Source organism: Callithrix jacchus, chromosome 4 (genome assembly GCF_049354715.1).
Source record: "Callithrix jacchus isolate 240 chromosome 4, calJac240_pri, whole genome shotgun sequence".
NCBI classification, from domain to species: Eukaryota; Metazoa; Chordata; class Mammalia; order Primates; family Cebidae; genus Callithrix; species Callithrix jacchus.
In genome coordinates, this window is record NC_133505.1 from 112,361,396 (window position 1) to 112,382,020 (window position 20,625).

At 39.1% G+C, this 20,625-nt stretch overlaps 1 protein-coding gene across 9 annotated transcripts in view; it reads right to left on the reverse strand.

Annotated features, from left to right (window-relative positions):
- The window catches only part of ATG5 (autophagy related 5), a 277,829-nt gene that overhangs the window by 173,493 nt on the left and 83,711 nt on the right, over window positions 1-20,625 (reverse strand). For all 9 annotated transcript variants that reach the window (XM_078369889.1, XM_017971288.4, XM_078369890.1 and 6 more), the window contains one exon: window positions 16,755-16,849. In XM_078369889.1, the coding sequence (XP_078226015.1) occupies window positions 16,755-16,849 (95 nt within the window). The remainder of the gene's footprint in view (window positions 1-16,754; window positions 16,850-20,625) is intronic.

Sequence of the window (20,625 nt, forward strand, 5' to 3'; positions counted from 1 at the left end):
CAGGACGGTGCAGCTCGGTGGGGGAGGGGCGTCTGCCATTACTGAGGCATACCACCCCTACTGAGGTACACTTCCATTGCTGACGCAGCCTGCCGTTGCCGAGGCAACCCACCATAACAGAGAGACTCCACCAACACGACAACAGGGCGAAGCCCACGGCAACAGGGTGAAGCCCACAACAGTAGCACGGAGCCCACGGCAACAGGGCAGAGCCCATGACAGCAGGGCGGAGCCCACGACAGCAGGGTGGAGCCCACGACAGCAGGGCGGAGCCCCGGCAAATAGTGACTAGACTGCCTCCTAGCTGGGCAGAAAGGTGCAACGGATACTCATAAAGAAAGCCCTAACTCCCTGAGACAGAGCATCTGAGGAAGAAAAGGGGTTTCATGAGTTCTGCTGCAGCAGACTTAAACGTACTGGCCTAACAGCCCTGAATGATCAACGGAGCTCACAGCTCAGCACTTGGGCTCCTATAAAGTACAGACTGCCTCCTCAAGCAGCTCCCTGACCCCTGTATATCCAATGAGTCACCTAAAAAGACTGAACAGACTGACATTTGGCGGGCATCATTCTGGGACAAAGATAGCAGAAGAAGAAACTGGTAGCAACCCTCACTGTTCCGCAGCTGCTACAGGTGTACCCCAGACAAGCAGGGCCTGGAGTGGACCTCAGCAGTCCTAAAGCAGAGGGCCTAGACTGTTAGAAGGAAAACTAAGTAACAGAAATACTTCATCATCAACAATCTGGGCGCCCACTCAGAGACCCAATCGAAAAGTCAGCAACTACTCAGACGACAGGTGGATAAACCTGCAAAGATGGGAAGAAACCAGCACCAAAAAAAAGGAAAACACCCAAAATCAAAACACCTCACCTCCTACAAAGGACCAAAACTCCTGACCAGCAAAGGAACAAAGCTGGACAAAGAATGAATGTGACGAAATGATGGAATCAGACTTCAGAAGGTGAGTAATGAGAAACTTCAGTGAACTAAAAGAACATGTTCTAAATCAATGCAAAGAAACTAAGAACCTTGAAGAAAGATTTGAGGAAAAGATAATAAGAATGGACAACTTAGAGAGGAATATGAATGAATTGAAGGAGCTGAAAAACACAACACGAGAACTTCGCGAAGCATGCACAAGTTTCAACAGCCAAATTGACCAAGCAGAAAAAAGAATATCAGAAGTCGAAGATCAACTCAATGAAATAAAACAAGAAGCAAGATTAGAGAAAAAAGCACAAAAAGGAATGACCAAAGTCTTCAGGAAATGTGGGACTATGTGAAGAGACCTAACCTACATTTGATAGGCATACCAGAATGTGACGAAGAGAATGAATCCAAGCTGGAAAATACTCTTCAGGATATTATTCAGAAAAATTTTCCCAACCTAGCAAGGCAGGCCGATATTCAAGTCCAGGAAATACAGAGAACACCACAAAGATATTCTTCAAGAAGAGCAACCCCAAGGCACATAATCGTCAGATTCACCAGGGTTGAAATGAAGGAGAAAATACTAAGGGCAGCCAAAGAGAAAGGTCGGGTCACCCACAAAGGGAAGCCCATCAGACTCACAGCAGATCTCTCGGCAGAAACGCTACAAGCCAGAAGAGAGTGGGGGCCAATATTCAACATCCTTAAAGAAAAGAACTTTCAACCCAGAATTTCATATCCAGCCAAACTAAGCTTCATAAGTGAAGGAAAAATAAAATCCTTTGTGAACAAGCAAGTACTCAGAGATTTTGTCACCACCAGGCCTGCTTTACAGGAGCTCCTGAAAGAGGCACTACACATAAAAAGGAACAACCAGTACCAGCCACTCCAAAAACATACCAAATGCGAAAGAGCATCAACAAAATGAAGAATCTGCATCAACTAACGGGCAACACAGCCAGCTAGCATCAAAATGGCAGTATCAAATTCACACATAACAATATTAACCCTAAATGTAAATGGGCTAAATGCACCAATCAAAAGACACAGACTAAAAAATTGGATAAAAAACCAACACCCATCGGTGTGCTGTATCGAGGAAACCCATCTCACAGGCAAGGATACACAAAGGCTCAAAATAAAGGGATGGAGGAAGATTTACCAAGCAAATGGAGAGCAAAAGAAAGCAGGAGTTGCAATCCTCATCTCTGATAAAATAGACTTTAAAGCAACAAAGATCAAAAGAGACAAAGAAGGTCATTACATAATGGTAAAAGGATTGATACAACAAGAAGAGCTAACTATCCTAAATATATATGGACCCAATACAGGAGCACCCAGATATATAAGGCAAGTTCTTAATGACTTACAAAAAGACTTAAGACTCCCACACAATAATAGTGGGAGACGTTAACACTCCACTGTCAATATTAGACAGATCAACCAGACAGAAAATTAACAAGGATATCCAGGGCTTGAACTCAGACCTGGAACAAGCAAACCTGATAGACACTGACAGAACTCTCCACCCCAAATCCACAGAATATACATCCTTCTCAGCACCACATCACACCTACTCTGAAATTGACCACATAATTGGAAGTAAAGCACTCCTCAGCAAATGGAAAACAACTGAAATTATAACAAACAGTCTCTCTGACCATAGTGCAATCAAGTTAGAACTCAGAATTCAGAAACTAACTCAGAACCGCACAGCTTCATGGAAACTGAACAACTGGCTCTTAAATGTTGACTGGATAAACAATGAAATGAAGGCAGAAATTAAGAAGTTCTTCGAAACCAACGAGAACGAAGACACAACATACCAGAATCTCTGGGACACATTTAAAGCAGTCTCCAGAGAAAAATATATAGCCTAAGCGCCCATATGAGAAGACTGGAGAGATCCAAAATTGACACCCTATCGTCAAAATTGAAAGAGCTAGAGGAGCAAGATAAAAAAAACTCAAAACCTAGCAGAAGACAAGAAATAACGAAGATCAGAGCAGAACTGAAGGAGATAGAGACACGAAAAACCCTTAAAAAAAAAAAAAAATCCAAGAGCTGGTTTTTTGAAAAGATCAACAAAATAGACAGACCACTAGTCAGACTGATGAAAAGAAAAGAGAGAACAACCAAATAGATGCAATAATAAACAATAAAGGGGAAATCACCACGGATTCCACAGAAATTCAAACAATCATCGGAGACTATTACAAACAACTCTATGCACATAAACTAGTAAACCTGGAAGAAATGGATAAATTCCTGAACACCTGTGTCCTCCCAAGCCTAAACCAGGAGGAAGCTGAAACTATGAATAGACCAATAACAAGGTCTGAAGTCGGGGCAGCAATTAAGAGCCTACCACTCAAAAAAAGCCCAGGTCCAGATGGGTTCACAGCCAAATTCTACCAGACACACAAAGAGGAGCTGGTACCATTCCTTCTGAAACTATTCCAAATAATCCAAAAGAGGGAATCCTTCCCAAATCATTTTATGAGACCAACATCATCCTGATACCAAAACCCGGCAGATACTTAACAAAAAAAGAAAACTTCAGGCCAATATCCATGATGAACATAGATGCAAAAATCTTCAATAAATACTGACAAACTGATTGCAACAGCACATCAAAAAACTTATCCGGGAGGACTCAAGATGGCACTGTGAGAACAACCCAGGATTGAAGCTCGCGGTCAATGCGCGGAAGGGGTGAGTCAGGGCCGCATTTCCAGACGGATCTTTGTTGCCCACAGAATGGGGAAATTCCTAGGTATAGAGGAGACGCAACACGCCAGGCAGAGGTTTTGGCTGGCGCAGCCGGCGGCCGGTGCGGCTGCGACCCACGCTGTGGTGGCGCTACACAGCGGTCCGCACAAAGCGCGCTCGTCCGGGTGCCCTGTTGGGCCGGCAACCTGAGACTTGGGAGGCCTGAACTTGAGACTGAACAGGACTTGGACAGTGAGCCAGCCCAGGAGATTCCAAGGTGACAGCGTGTGGGGTAGCGCAGTGGGACAAACAAAACGGCGATTCCAAACGCTCCCCGTGGAGGGGTTCCCTGAGGCCGCAGCTCTGTGGGGGAGGGGCGCCTGCCATTACCGAGGCAAACCGCCCCTACTGAGGTACACAACCATTGCTGACGCAGCCTGCCGTTACCAAGGCAACCCGCTACAACAGAGAGACTCCGCCGCAGGGCGTAGCCTGTGGCAGCAGGGCGGAGACCGCAGCAGAAGGGCAGAGCCTGCAGCAACAGGGCGAACCTCACACACCAGCAGGGCGGAGCCTCGGCAGGCAAATAGTGACTAGACTGCCTCCTAGCTGGGCAGAACAGCGCGGTGGACACTCACAAGGAAAGATCCAACCCCCCCACAGACAGAGCATCTGAGAAAAAAAGGGTTTTTTTATGAGTTATGTTGCAGCACAATTGAACATAGCAGCCTAACAGCCCTGAATGAACAACAGAGCTCACAGCTCAGCACTTGAGCTCCTACAAAGTACAGACTGTCTCCTCAAGCAGCTCCCTGACCCTTCTATATCCAAAAGACTGACATTTGGCAGGCATCATTCTGGGACAAAGATAGCAGAAAAAGAAACTGGTAGCATCCCTCACTGTTCTGCAGCTGCTATAGGTGCACCCCAGAGAAGCAGGGCCTGGAGTGGACCTCAGCAGTCATACAGCGAAGGGGCTAGACTGGTAGAAGGAAAACCAAGTAACAGAAATACTTCATCATCAACAATCTGGGTGTCCACTCAGAGACCCAATCGAAAAGTCAGCAACTACACAGACGACAGGTGGACAAATCCACAAAGATGGGAAGAAACCAGCGCAAAAAGGAGGAAAACACCCGAAACCAGAACACCTCGCCTCCTAGAAAGGACCAAAACTCCTCACCAGCAAGAGAACAAAGCTGGATGGAGAATGACTGTGATGAAACGATGGAATTAGACTTCAGAAGGTGGATAGTGAGAAACTTTTGTGAGCTAAAAGAACATGTATTAAATCAATGCAAAGAAACTAAGAACCCTGAAAAAAGATACGAAAAAAGATTCCAGGAAATGATAACAAGAATGGATAACTTAGAGAGGAATATGAATGAATTAAAGTAGCTGAAAACACAATATGAGAACTTTGCGAAACATGCACAAGTTTCAATAGCTGAATTGACCAAGCAGAAGAAAGATATCAGAAGTCGAAGATCAACTCAATGAAATAAAACGAGAAACCAAGATCAGAGAAACAAAGAGCAAAAAGGAATGAACAAAGTCTCCAAGAAATGTGGGACTATGTGAAGAGACCTAACCTACATTTGATAGGTGTACCAGAAGGGGACGAAGAGAATGAATCCAAGCTGAAAAATACTCTTCAGGACATTATCCAGGAAAATTTCCCCCACCTAGCAAGACAGGCCAACACTCAATTGCAGGAAATACAGAGAATACCACAAAGATATTCCGCAAGAAGAGCAACCCCAAGGCACATAATCGTCAGATTCAACAAGGTTGAAATAAAGGAGAAAATACTAAGGGCAGCCAGGGAGAAAGGTCAGGTCACCCACAAAGGGAAGCCCATCAGACTCACAGCAGATCTCTCGGCAGAAACTCTACAAGCCAGAAGAGAGTGGGGCCAATATTCAACATCCTTAAAGAAAAGGACTTTCAACCCAGAATTTCATATCCAGCCAAACTGAGCTTCAGAAGTGAAGGAAAAATAAAATCCTTTGCGAACAAGCAAGTACTCAGAGATTTTGTCACCACCAGGCCTGCTTTACAACAGCTCCTGAAAGAGGCACTACACATAGAAAGGAACAACCAGTACCAGCCATTCCAAAATCACACTAAATGCTAAAGAGCATCAACATAATGAAGAATCTACAACAACTAACGGGCAAAACAGCCAGCTAGCATCAAAATGGCAGTATCAAAATCACACATAACAATATTAACCCCAAATGTAAATGGACTAAATGCACCAATCAAAAGACACAGACTGGCAAATTGGATAAAAAGCCAAAACCCATCAGTGTGCTGTATCCAGGAAACCCATCTCACATGCAAGGATACACAAAGGCTCAAAATAAAGGGATGAAGGAAGATTTACCAAGAAAATGAAGAGCAAACGAAAGCAGGAGTTGCAAATCTCATCTCTGATAAAATAGACTTTAAAGCAACAAAGATCAAAAGAGACAAAGAAGGCCATTACATAATGCTAAAAGGATCGATACAACAAGAAGAGCTAACGATCCTAAACATATGTGGACCCAATACAGGAGCACCCAGATACATAAGGCAAGTTCTTAACGACTTACAAAGAGACTTAGACTCCCACACAATAATAGTGGGAGACTTTAACACTCCACTGTCAATATTAGACAGATCAACCAGACAGAAAATTAACAAGGATATCCAGGGCTTGAACTCAGAACTGGAGCAAGCAAACCTGATAGACATTTACAGAACTCTCCACCCCAAATCCACAGAATATACATTCTTCTCAGCACCACATCACACCTACTCTAAAATTGACCACATAATTAGAAGTAAAGCACTGCTCAGCAAATGCTAAACAACTGAAATCATAACAGCCTCTCAGACCATAGTGCAATCAAGTTAGAACTCAGAATTCAGAAACCGACCCAGAACCGCACAGCTTCATGGAAACTGAACAACTGGCTCTTGAATGTTAACTGGATAAACAATGAAATGAAGGCAGAAATTAAGAAGTTCTTCGAAACCAATGAGAACGAAGACACAACATGCCAGAATATCTGGGACACATTTAAAGCAGTCTCTAGAGAAAAGTATATAGCAATAAGTGCCCATATGAGAAGAACGGAGAGATCCAAAATTGACACCCTATCGTCAAAATTGAAAGAGCTAGAGGAGCAAGATAAAAAAAAACTCAAAACTCAGCAGAAGACAAGAAATAACTAAGATCAGAGCTGAACTGAAGGAGATTGAGACACGAAAAACCCTCCAAAAAATCAATAAATCCAAGAGCTGGTTTTTTGAAAAGATCAACAAAATAGACAGACCACTAGCCAGATTGATTAAAAAGAAAAGAGAGAACAACCAAATAGATGCAATAAAAAATGATAAAGGGGAAATCACCACAGATTCCACAGAAATTCAAACCAACATCAGAGAATATTACAAACAACTCTATGCACATAAACTAGTAAACCTGGAAGAAATGGAGAAATTCCTGGACTCCTGTGTCCTCCCAAGCCTAAACCAGGAGGAAGCTGAAACTACGAATAGACCAATAACAAGGTCAGAAGTCGAGGCAGCAACTAAGAGCCTACCACACAAAAAAAGCCCAGGTCCAGATGGGTTCATAGCCGAATTCTACCAGACACACAAAGAGGAGCTGGTACCATTTCTTCTGAAACTATTCCAAATAATCCAAAAAGAAGGAATCCTTCCCAAATCATTCTACGAGACCAATATCATCCTGATACCAAAACCCGGCAGAGACCCAACAAAAAAAGACAACTTCAGGCCAATATCCATGATGAACATAGATGCAGAAATCTTCAATAAAATATTGGCAAGCCGATTGCAACAGCAAATCAAAAAACTTATCCATCATGATCAAGTAGGATTCATCCCGGGGATGCAAGGCTGGTTCAACATACGCAAGTCTATAAACATAATTCACCACATAAACAGAACCAAAAACAAAAACCACATGATTATCTCAATTGACGCAGAGAAGGCATTTGACAAAATTCAACAGCCCTTTATGCTAAAAACCCTCAATAAACTCGGTATCGATGGAACGTATCTCAAAGTAATAAAAGCTATTTATGACAAACCAACAGCCAATATCATACTTAATGGGCAAAAACTGGAAGCATTCCTTTTGAAATCCGGCACTAGACAAGGATGCACTCTTTCACCACTCCTATTCAAAATAGTACTGGAAGTTCTAGCCACAGCGATCAGGCAAGAAAAAGAAATAAAGGGTATTCAAATTGGAAAGGTGGAAGCCAAATTGTCTCTATTTGCAGATGACATGAGAGTATACCTAGAAGACCCCATCGCCTCAGCCCAAAAACTCCTGAAACTGATAAGCAACTTCAGCAAAGTCTCAGGATATAAAATCAATGTGCAAAAATCACAAGCATTCCTATACACCAATAACAGACTTAAAGAGAGCCAAATCAAGGACAAACTGCCATTCACAATTGCTACAAAAAGAATAAAATACCTAGGAATACAACTTACAAGGAACATAAGGGACCTCTTCAAGGAGAACTACAAACCACTGCTCAACAAAATCAGAGAGGACACAAACAGATGAAGAAACATTCCATGTTCATGGTTAAGAAGAATCAATTATCATGAAAATGGCTATCCTGCCCAAACTAATTTACAGAATCAACGCTATCCCCATCAAGCTACCATTGACTTTCTTCACAGAACTGGAAAAAACCACCATGAACTTCATGCGGAACCAAAAGAGAGCCTGCATAGCCAAGTCAATTCTAAGCAAGAGGAACACTTCGGGAGGCATCACACTACCGGACTTCAAACTATACTACAAGGCTACTGTAATCAAAACAGCATGGTACTGGTACCAAAACAGAGATATAGACCAATGGAACAGTACAGAGGCATTGGAGGCAACACAACATATCTACAAACATCCAATCTTTGATAAACATGACAAAAACAAGCAATGGGGAAAGGATTCCCTGTATAATAAATGGTGTTGGGAAAACTGGCTAGCCATGTGCATAAAGCAGAAACTAGACCCTTCCTGACACCTTACACTAAAATTAACTCCAAATGGATTAAAGACTTAAACATAAGACCTGGCACCATAAAAACCCTAGAAGGAAATCTAGGCAAAACCATTCAGGACATAGGAGTAGGCAAGGACTTCATGAACAAAACACCAAAAGCATTGGCAATAAAGGCCAAAATAGACAAATGGGACCTAATCAAACTCCATAGCTTCTGCACGGCAAAAGAAACAGTCACTAGAGTGAATCGGCAACCAACAGAATGGGAAAAAATTTTTGCAGTTTACCTGTCTGACAAAGGGCTGATATCCAGAATTTACAAAGAACTCAAACAGATTTACAAGAAAAAAACAAGTCCATTCAAAAATGGGCAAAGGATACGAACAGACACTTTACAAAAGAAGACATACATGAGGCCAACAAACATATGAAAAAATGCTCATCATCACTGGTCATTAGAGAGATGCAGATCAAAACCACATTGAGATACCATCTCACACCAGTTAGAATGGCGATCATTAAAAAATCTGGAGACAACAGATGCTGGAGAAGATGTGGAGAAACAGGAACACTTTTACACAGTTGGTGGGAGTGTAAATTAGTTCAACCATTGTGGAAGACAGTGTGGCGATTCCTCAAGGCCTTAGAAATAGAAATTCCATTTGACCCAGCAATCCCATTACTGGGTATATATCCAAAGGACTATAAATCGTTCTACTATAAGGACACATGCACACGAATGTTCACTGCGCATTGTTTACAATAGCAAAGACCTGGAACCAACCCAAATACCCATTGATGATAGACTGGACTGGGAAAATGTGGCACATATACACCATGGAATATTATGCAGCAATCAAATATGATGAGTTTGTGTCCTCTGTAGGGACATGGATGAATCTGGAGAACATCATTCTCAACAAACTGACACAAGAACAGAAAATGAAATACCACATATTCTCACTCATAGGCAGGTGATGAAAAATGAGAACACATGGACACAGGGAAGAAAGTACTACACACTGGGGTCTGTTGGGGGATAGGAGAGGGACAGTCGGGTGGGGGGAGCTGGGGAGGGATAGCCTGGGGAGAGGTGCCAAATGTGGGTGAAGGGGAGGAAGGCAGCAGAACACACTGCCATGTCTGTACCCATGCAACTATCTTGCATGTTCTGCACATGTACCCCAAAACCTAAAATGCAATTAAAAAAAAAAGGAATAAATTAGGCTGGAGTGGCTCATGCCTGTAATCCCAGCACTTTGGAAGGACAAGGCACGCAGATCACTTGAGGCCAGGAGTTGGAGACCAGCCTGGCCAACATGGCAAAACCCTGGCTCTGCCAAAATAAAAAAAATAGTCAGGCATAGTGGTGGACACCTGTAGTTCCAGCTACTCAGGCGGCTAAGGTAGGAGAATCACTTGAACCCAGGAGGAAGAGGTTGCAGTGAGCCAAGATCAGGCCACTGCACTCCAGCCTGGGTGATAGAACAAGGCTTTGTCTCAAAGAAAAAAAAGAACAAATTAAACCCTACAACTTAACAACAAAAATATCCAAACACAGTTTAAAAATGGGCAAAAAACCTGAATAGACATTTCTTGAAGGTTGATAAACAAATACATGAAAAGCTGCTGAGCACCATTAATTAGTGATAACATCCCACATGCATTATAATGACTAGTATAAAAAATAGAAAATAATAAATATAGGTGAAGTTGTGAAAAACTGAAACCCTGTGCACTGTTGGTGGGAATGTAAAGTGGTACAACTACTATGGAAAACAGTATGACCACTCCTCAAGAAACTAAAAATAAAATTATCATATGATAGGAATATCCATTTCTGGGTAAATGCCCCCAAAGAACTGAAAACAGAGCATACATCCATTTTGATATTTATGTGTTAATTCTACTGGGCCACAATGCCCAGATATTTGTTCAAATATTCTTCTGGATGCTTCTATATAGGTGTTTTTTTGGCTGAGGTTAACATTTAAATTGGGGGACTCTGAGTAAAGCAGATTACCCTCCACGATATTGGCAAGCCTCATCTAATCAGTTGAAGGTCTTATAGAAAGACTGACCTTCCATGAGCAAGAAAGAATTCAGCCAACAGAATGCCTTTGGAGTCAACTGCAACTCTTCCTTGAGTCTACAGCCTACCCCATCAGACCCTGTGGGCTCAAGCAAACCACCCACCTCAGCCTCCCGAAGTGCTGAGATTACAGGTGTCAGCCACCACACCCAGCCAAAGAAAGGAATTTCTGACACATAATATAATATAAACAATGAGGACATCATGCTATATGAAATAAGCCTGTCACAAAAAGGCAATTAGTGTATGATTCCTCTTATATGATGCACCTATGGAAGTCAAATCCCTAAATTAGAATGGGAAAATAGAGAGTTGTTTGTTTAATGGGTAAAGAGTCTGTTTTGCAAGAAGAAAAGAGTTTTGGAGAATGAATGTCCAACAATGTGAACATAATTAACACTGCTGAACTGTATACTAAAAATGGTTAAGATGATACATTTTATATTTATTTTATCATGATTAAAAATTAAAACAAAATAACATTAAGAAAAAATTAACAACAAAAAAACCTTAACCAACATATATTCAGCTGGGAAACAATATATACATTCTATTCTGCTAGAGATATATCTGCAGTTCAAAATGCATTACAAATCATGTTGTGTATCTTTTTTAAATGACTGACACACTAAATTAAAAGCAATAATATTCAGTTTACTAACCAGTAAGTCCTTCTTTCATGGTCCCTGACTTTTCTGTAAGATGTTATTGCAAGATATCTACTAAAATGGACAACAATTGAAAGAGCAGAATTAGAATTTCTTACTAACATCGCTAAAACCCTGGAGGGAGAGGAATCCTAACAAACATGGTCATAATTTGCCACATATTTCTATTGTCCTCACTTTTCAAAATCCATAAATCAACATTTCTGGAAAACAAACAGAGTCTAAAATTTGGCTCCTTGTTCAGTTTACAAGGTGCCAAGTTAATCCCTGACATTCTAGTTTCCATTTTCAAAAATGTACTTTTTCTCTCCCTAAACATTACATAGAAATAGATTTGCTTAACCAAAACAGCTAGTAAATCTCTCAAAAGAATTAAAATATTAATGGAGCTTTAATGATAAAAATGAACAACTTGACACTGAAATAATCAATGGGAAAGGGAGCAGAATTCTGGGGATTATGAAAGTAAACACAATGAAGTTCAAATTCTACTTTATTTTACTTTTTTACAACTTTTGAACAACTTCTTCCTAAGACAAGTAGGAAATATAAAAATAAGCTAGGCATGGCATATGCCTGTAGTCCCAGCTACTTGGAAGGCTGAAGTGGGAGGGTCGCTTTAGCAAGGGAGGTAGAGGCTGTAGTGAACCAAGATCACATCACTGCACTCAAGCCTGAGTAACAGAGCAAGACCCTCTCTGGAAATAAAATAAAATAAAATAAAAAATAGGCTAGGAGCATTGGCTCTTGCCTGTAATTCCAGCACTTTGGGAAGCTGAGGTGGGCGGATCACCTCAGGCCAGGAGTTCAAGACCAGCCTGGGCAACATGGAAAAACCCCATCTCTACTAAAAATACAAAAATTAGCCAGGCATGGTGGCGAGCACCTGTAATCCTAGCCGCTTGGGAGGCTGAGGCAGGAGAATCGCTTGTACCGGGGAGGCGGAGGTATCAGTGAGCCGAGATTGTGCCACTGCACTCCAGCCTGGGCAACAGAGTGAGACTCCATCTCAAAATAAATAAATAAGTAAGTAAATAAATAAAACAAATAAATAAAAATATAAAAAATAAAAGACAAGTAGGAACCATTTTTTTTTTTTTTTTTAAGGCAGTCTCTTTCTGATGCCCAGGTTGGAGTGCAGTGGTGCAATTATGGCTAACTGCAACCTTGACCTCTCAAACACAAGTGATTCTCCCACCTCAGTCTCCTAAGTACTGGGACTACCGGTGCATACCACCACATTTGGCTCATTAAAAAATTTTTTATATAGACCTGGGGTCTCACTATGTTGTATCCAGGCTGGTCTCATTTTAACTTTACTAGAAAACAAGCATTGTTTATCAGCTTCTTGTTTTTTTTAAACTAAAAATAACTTCGCTAGATCGTTTCTATGAAAATTCCCTAAATTTTTTTATAACCTTAAGAATAACATGTAGAACAAAGTAGGTGACTAAATGATTTTTGTTGAATAAATATGAATGGATATTCAGATTATTAAAAATCTCTTTGGAGCTCTCATTTTTTACAGAGAAAACTCATTAATATGATCTGACCCTTACTTCTGCAGCCTTATCCCAACTTTGTGCTCAAGACAAACAGGTTGCCTTCATACTTACAATGTCCCCTTTGACTACAAAGCTCTTCTCATAACTCTTTGCCTATCTTAAGTTCACCTATCTGTCAAATCTCTGGGGATGCAACATTTCCTCAAGGCAGCCTTCTCTCCTCCCAAACTAGAAGAAATTCCTCCTGGGACATTACGTCTTTATTGCACTGTATGTCTCTTCTTCATAGCAATCACAGTTCCAATGTTATATTTGTATTCTTAGTCGATTTGTTTCTTTCCACCTTTAGAGTATAAGCTTTCTAAAGGGTGATACATAATATTGATCACCAGTCGTATCCCTTGTGCATAGCACAGGGTGTGGCAGGCAAATATGTGATGTGTATAAACAAATTTGTTGAATGAATGAATGAGACACATTTTTCTTACTCAAAGTATAATGGCAGGATAACATTTATGAATCTCTTGCTTCTTGAAAAACAGATATGATGTGCCTAATTTTCATTTTACATCACAAATACCAATACCTAAGGACTTCACAGTCATTTTACAAATCTTTTTGACAAATGCCTTCATTAATCACCACCTGTTTACATGTGCTCAATAACATTTTGGTTACATTTCTGAAACACTTCCTGCCATTAATGTCATCTCTAGAATACTGGCTAATATGAAGCACCTGGACTTTAGGAACACAAACCTGAAACTCACACACCAAACTAAACTGTTATGTAAATGACAGAAATGACACATTTTGGTCTGCAACATCTCTAGATGGCTTCTGGATCAATTTAACTTTTACCACTAAAATTCTGTCACCTGACTATAGTCATTTTGAACTCACGACGAATGACTTACAGATGAAAAAGATAGTTTGATGACAATCTTTACAAAAGTCAGTCTTTAAAGAATACCACCAGACACAGGTATTCTAGGCTGCTTATTGGCCAACTTATTTGGTCAAGGTAGACTTCACTTTTCATGATAATAATTATGTTCTGAAAATTCATTAATCTTAATTATTCTAAACAAAAGTCATACTTTGCTCATAAATCAGACCTGTGCCTGAATTCTAGTTCTTCCATTTTACATTTGTGTGACCCTGAGGCAAGTGACCTAAAGTTCCTGAGCTTCAGTTTCCTCACATGTAAAATCAGACGATGATTCCTACATCCTAAGATGGTTTTGAGGCTTCAACAAGATAAAATGGGCCTCACTCAAGCATGCTCAGTACCCCTTCCTCTGTCTCTGTCTCTCTTCTCTCTCTGGTTATACAAAAATTCTATTATGATTCTGCAAAGTAAAATAAATATTTCAGTAAAAATTATGCCCTTTATTTATCTATTAATGAATCTGAATTTTCAGGTTTTTCTTAAATTTACTAAGTAACTTAAGGTCTTAAATATTATAGAGATTTGTATCTAGTATGTTAAAGAAATGAAAGGTGTTAATCAAATTGCTACATCAATAAAAGCTACATTTAACAAACAATATCACAGCTATACAAACTAATTAGATATAAAGAAGTCAGCAACAAAAATCTGATGTTGCCTTTAGAACATACAATTAGGAAAACAGAAAGCAGAGTTCCGTCCTCCTTTGGTCATGGCTGAAGACTGAATACCAAACAGGGAATTAGGAAACGCCAGGAAATAGCAAATTAGCAAAAAGTAGGACTCCTAAATGTTTATATTCATTTCCATACCCTACTTCTAAAACTTTAATCAAATTCAAATAACCAAAATGGAACTGGGATAAAGCCAAAAGCAAAGTTATGTAGGTCCAATGAGAACCTATAATGTCCTCAGGCTCTTTGTCACTTTCTGTTTAAGGAAAACTGCCCAAGTGCCTTTACAAATTAAAGATCAAGCAGGAGGCTCTGCCCTAAGAGAGTTCCCATCTGGCAGCCAGGTTTTGTGAAGCAAATTTTAAGAATTCTCTACCTTCCCACTTTCTATCTAATTATAGAACTTTTAAAAACGATTCTCTCTTTCTCTCTCTCTCTCTCTCTCTCACACACACACACACACACACGCACATACATACAAACACACTCTTACTCTCTCTCTCTCTCTGAATCCCCCTGTATTATAATATTACTACACTAGATATGGATTAATCTGACAATTTTCCCCTAAAACAGAATGATAAATTCAAAAAGGAAAACCTTTCCTCTGTACAGCTGCCTTACATTCTGACAATAACAATCCCTAAATTAAGTATAATACACTTTCCCTATAGGAGTTTAAAGTAGTTCCAGTAAAGAATCTCTTGTATAAATATATATGCCACAACTTGACCCAAATAAATGCTAAGCGGTATAAATCTCAAAACAGTTTCAGAACTCTTGGAAATGTCTTCACAGTCTGTGATATATTTTATTCAACTAAATTGCACAAGTAAGATATTTTGCTAGGCTGTGAGAATGCCTTATGGCATGTTACCATGGAGCTCATGGTAAAATAAAAAGAACATAAATAATTAAAATAAAATTGGTAAATGATAAATGATTTAATAAATTAGAAATTCAAAAAAAAAATTGAGCACTTTTCTAGACGCTAGACACAAAGTACAAACCTAACAATAATCCCACCTTCATGAAAAATATGGACTACTTGAAAATTATACCTGCAACACTAAATAAATATGCTTAATTCCTCCAGTACATTGAGATTTTTATTTTCAATTAGACAATTTGCTTTCCTCTTTGAACACATGGTTACGTGATAGCTCTATAATAGATTCTAAAACAATTATAGAAGTAATTATTAGTAAAGATTGTGGGATACTAAAAATGGCTACAAAGAAAGTTATGACAAAACTTTTGAGTTTGAATGGAAGACCTACTAAATTAAAGTCCATGCCTGTGAAATTATGCTTCTAATTCTTGTTCTTAAATGCTTTTCTCATGTTAGTATGTAACTTAACTTCCTGGAATGCCATTCATTCAAAAAATATTTAATATTTGCTAAATGCCAATATTTACGCCAGCCCTTTTAAAGTACAGAAACATGGAGTTTCTTTACCGCATACAAATATGCTGTAAGAAAGACTTAAGAGCCTATTGCCTACTTTGTGGTACAGCACTGAAAACTCACCATCTAAAACACACAGACAGTAAATTCTTGTGATTTGCAGTGGTTCTGTTCTATAAGGTTACTACAAACACTGAAATACCTGCTTCTAGGGAGAATACAAAGTTATGTTTCCGTGAACCTTTGGTCACATGCTCATCAACTGATCAATATATAATCTTATGTGTGTTTCTGTTTAAAAAGAGCACTTCAGTGCTACATTTGGAGTCTGTTCTAAAAAGGAAAATCACTAACAAAAAGCGCAAAAATACACACACTGCGAACAAAAGGTCTGTTTACAGCATGACAACTGAGACAAGAAGCTACAGCCCTGCTTTGATCAACCTCAGCTAGGAAATGAGCATCAGGTGAATCAATTTTTCACCACTCAGACCCTAAAAGTGCTCCAAGTACTGACTTTGGGGGTTACACATAAATTTTAGCAAGTATGTGATTCTGCCAATATGAAATCTACAAATAATGAGTACCAATTGCATATGAGTCAAATATTTAAGTGCAATATCTGATTTGATTTCCACTAAAAGACACAGTTCAGAAAACCCCTAAAAAATACTGTTCAGTTACTATGCAGACAGAGTTCTGGACTAGAGTGTTTCAAGTAAGATGTCTGAGGCTTTCATAAATGAATGTTTTTTTAAAATGTCACTTCCTACCTGATATATTCTAAAGGGGATATAACGAAATCCATTTTCTTCTGCAGGATATTCCATGAGTTTCCGATTGATGGCCCAAAACTGGTCAAATCTGTCTGTAATAATATAAATTACTTGTTATTAAAAAAAACATTATAATGAAATACCTTACATGAAGAGACAAAAGTTTTAAATATCCTTCTAGAAGTTTCTGAGAGGACATCATTTATATATTTTCTTATTTTTATTAAACATCTTTCCATAACTAAACATAAAGCAAATATAAAATTAACTTTTTATCTACATTATTGCATCTTCTCCCCAGATATCCACACAGCCAATTTTTTCTTATAAGAAAAACCCTGAACATACAAAACATATGACTACTTGTGTTATCAAGGCAAAAAACACACCAGGTGGGGGAAAGATGTTTAAACTCTCCTAGTACTACTTCTAACTGCTGAAGTACAGCTTCAGGTAGCCTAAATGTTAACCCGAAGTTGTGTAAAGAAATAAAGTCAAAATATTGAACACAGTAAACATTAAATACCAAAGATAATTTTTTAAAAAGCTTCGAAAGAAATACAGAGCTAGCACATAGGAACTGCCCACTGCAGCTTAATCTCAGATAAATTAAGCTCCTTTTTAAAAATTTTTCAGGTTCAAATTTTTTAAATAAACAACTTGAGATAACTTGCATACCATAAAATTCACCCCTTTTAAAGTATACAACTTAGTGGTTTTCAGTATATTCGGAGTTCAGAACATTTTCAGCAACCCAAAAAGAAACCTGTAACTACTAATAGTCACTTCCATTCCCGCCTGCCCCAGCCCCTTGAAAAATCACTCACTACTTTCTATAGTTTGCTCCTATTCCAGATATTTCATATAAATGAAATAATAGGTGGTTCTTTTGCAGCTGGGTTTGTTTTTTGCTTGCATAACATTTTCGAGGTCCATTCATGTTGTAGTATGTATCAGAACTTCATTTGTTTTTACAGCTGAATAATATTCCATTATGTGGAGTTACCAGATTTTTGTTTCCTCCTCTGACTGACATTTAAATAGTTTCCACTTTTTATCTATTATAAATAATAGATAAAAAATTTTTGTGTTGACATATGTTTTCAGTTCTCTTGGGTATGTACCTAGGAGAACTGCTGAATCATTAGGTAACTCTGTTTAACTGATATATGGTAACTATGTTTTGAGGAACTGCCATACTGTTTTCCAAAGTGATTGTACTACTTTATGTTTCCACCAGCCATGTATTAGCATTCCAATTAGTCCACATCCTTGCCAACACTTGTTACTATTGGTCTTTTTAATTATAATCATTCCGGCAGGCATCGAGTAGTATCTCATTGTGGTTTTGTTTGCATTTCCTTAATGACTAATTGTGCTGAGCATCTTCTCACCTGCTCACTGGTCATTTGTACATCTCTGGAGAAATGCCTATCAAATCATTTCCCTTTTAAACCAGTTGTCTTTTTCTTTTTGAGGTATAAGAGTTCTTTATATATTCTGGACACAAGCCCCTTATTTAATATGTGATTCACATATTTTCTCCCATCTGTACATTGTTTTTTAAGCAACTCCTTTTTTTAACTCACTCAGAATCCCATCTTATAATAAAATACTTTATACTCAGAAATTTGTATCAAAATCATATCTCTACAAAACAGGGAAATATATCCAGAACTGCAGTTCAGCTTGGTATTTCTCTGCACTAGACCTGTTTCAATCCAATCTACTGGCAATCTATTGATTCTGCTTAAACCGTCTTAACTATATGTTAAAAAAAAAATTAGTTATTTCTTCTTATACCTCTGTCCTAAAAGACTGTGACAGGCTTTAGGCCTTCCTTACTCTAACCTTCAACTCCAATCTGAGGTAAGACTCACAGTATATTAGAAATGGTGTGAAAATTTCTAATGGTAATTAGAAATGGTAGAGAAAATTTTGAATCTAGTAAGTCCAGCACAATTTCACCGACAATAACTAAGACCCAGATTGTATATGTTTAATTAATAACTAAGACCAGAATCTTGGTCTTCTGATTCAAAGTCCTCTACTGTTTCAATAGTTGCTGCCACAAAACTTTATCTTAATGTAAAGAATACTATTTTGACATAGTCCTCTCATATATGAAGCAATTATTCTTTCAAAGCTTAAAAAAGTCTTTCTACCATCAAGTATCAACCAAGAATGTGATAGTTAAATAAAATGATTCTTCATGCATACTTAAAATTTTACTTGGTGCCTTGTCATTAAATCTCAAGCACCTAGCATGGTGCATGCATAGCATATCCTCTTGAATCAAAGAATGAATAGAACACTATAAACATCATTTCTCATAAAAATAAACTGGAAAAAGAAACATGATTGTGCCAGGTATCAACTGCATGACTCTCATCTCCAATTCACCGTTCAATATATGCACTGCCATATGGACACAAATCCTTTAAGACTTTCTACTGCGACAACCATCTTAAGATTTCTCAGCAGAAAATGCTAAAAGAAGTTGTAGGACAAACGGTTCTGCAGTTTTCATTTTGCTGTGGATTAGTGGCATGTGGATGAAGACATCGGGGGAATGCTGCCCCAAGCCAATGCCCAGATACACAAGTCTCTCAGCAAGGTTGCAGCCTGAGCCTGGCCCAGGAATAACCAGCCCTCTCAAGACAGAATCTAGCACTCCAAAGGCTTTCTGCCTGCATAGGCATACTAAAGGGCCCTTGCCCTTATCAACATCTCAATTTGCTTGCTCTGGAGGCCTGTATGGGCTACCCATCTGTGGTTTCCCACACAGCTGCCACTCCTTCTGCACACCCCTGCATGTTTTTGACCACAGCAACATGTCTGAACTACAGACCAACTCTCTGGCCTGGCCAATAGAGAGAATTTTTTTACTAACTAAATGAGCTGAATATACCTCCTCCAATGAAGTCTGAACCCCAAGCCTTATAAGCGGGGCCCCTTACAAGTTTGGTCTTCCTCCTTCAGCCCTAGAGTAAAATATATACTTTTCTTATATCTTATAGTCATTCTTATCAGTTTAATAATTCTTTATCTAAAACTTATCCTGTTTAACTGACTGATTAGACACAGACAAATACAACTATGTTTAAAACAAAAAAAGACACAACAAAAAAATCTGTATTGATATTAGTTTTTAATTTTCTTATAATTCTTATATTAAAAAGGTATTTTCTCAGCAATAACTAAAAACATTCTAATCAAAAATAAACTTTTATAGCTCAAAGTTATTAACAAGAAAGATACAAATATATGAAAGTAAAAGAAGTTCAGTGCTTCCCTAGAGTAAGACAGGCAAAGAAAGAGAGAGAGAGAGACAAAAAGGAAAACAGAGGAAGGACAGGACAGGACAGGAAAGGAAGGAAAAGAGGGAGGGAGGGAGGGAGGGAGGGAGGGAGGGAGGAAGGAAGGAAGGAAGGAAGGAAGGAAGGAAGGAAGGAAGGAAGGAAGGAAGGAATCAATCAGTGTTGAGACTGAAGGAATAACCAAGTCTCTTTTGCATTGGATTTTTTTTTTTTTTTGAGACGGAGTCTTGCTCTGTCACCCAAGCTAGAGTGCAGTGGCAAGATCTCTGCTCACTGCAACCTCCACCTCCCGGGTTCAAGTGATTCTCCAGCGTCAGCCTCCAGAGTAGCTGGGATTACAGGCATGCATCACCATGCCCCGCTAATTTTTTTATTTTCAGTAGAGACAGGATTTCACTATGTTGACCAGGCTGGTCCTGAACTCCTGACCCCAAGTGATCCACCCGCCTTTACCTCCCAAAGGGCTGGGATTACAGGCGTGAGCCACGATGCAGAGCCAAACAAAACAAAGACTGGGAGAAAATTAAAACTAGCAGTCACTTAGCTTA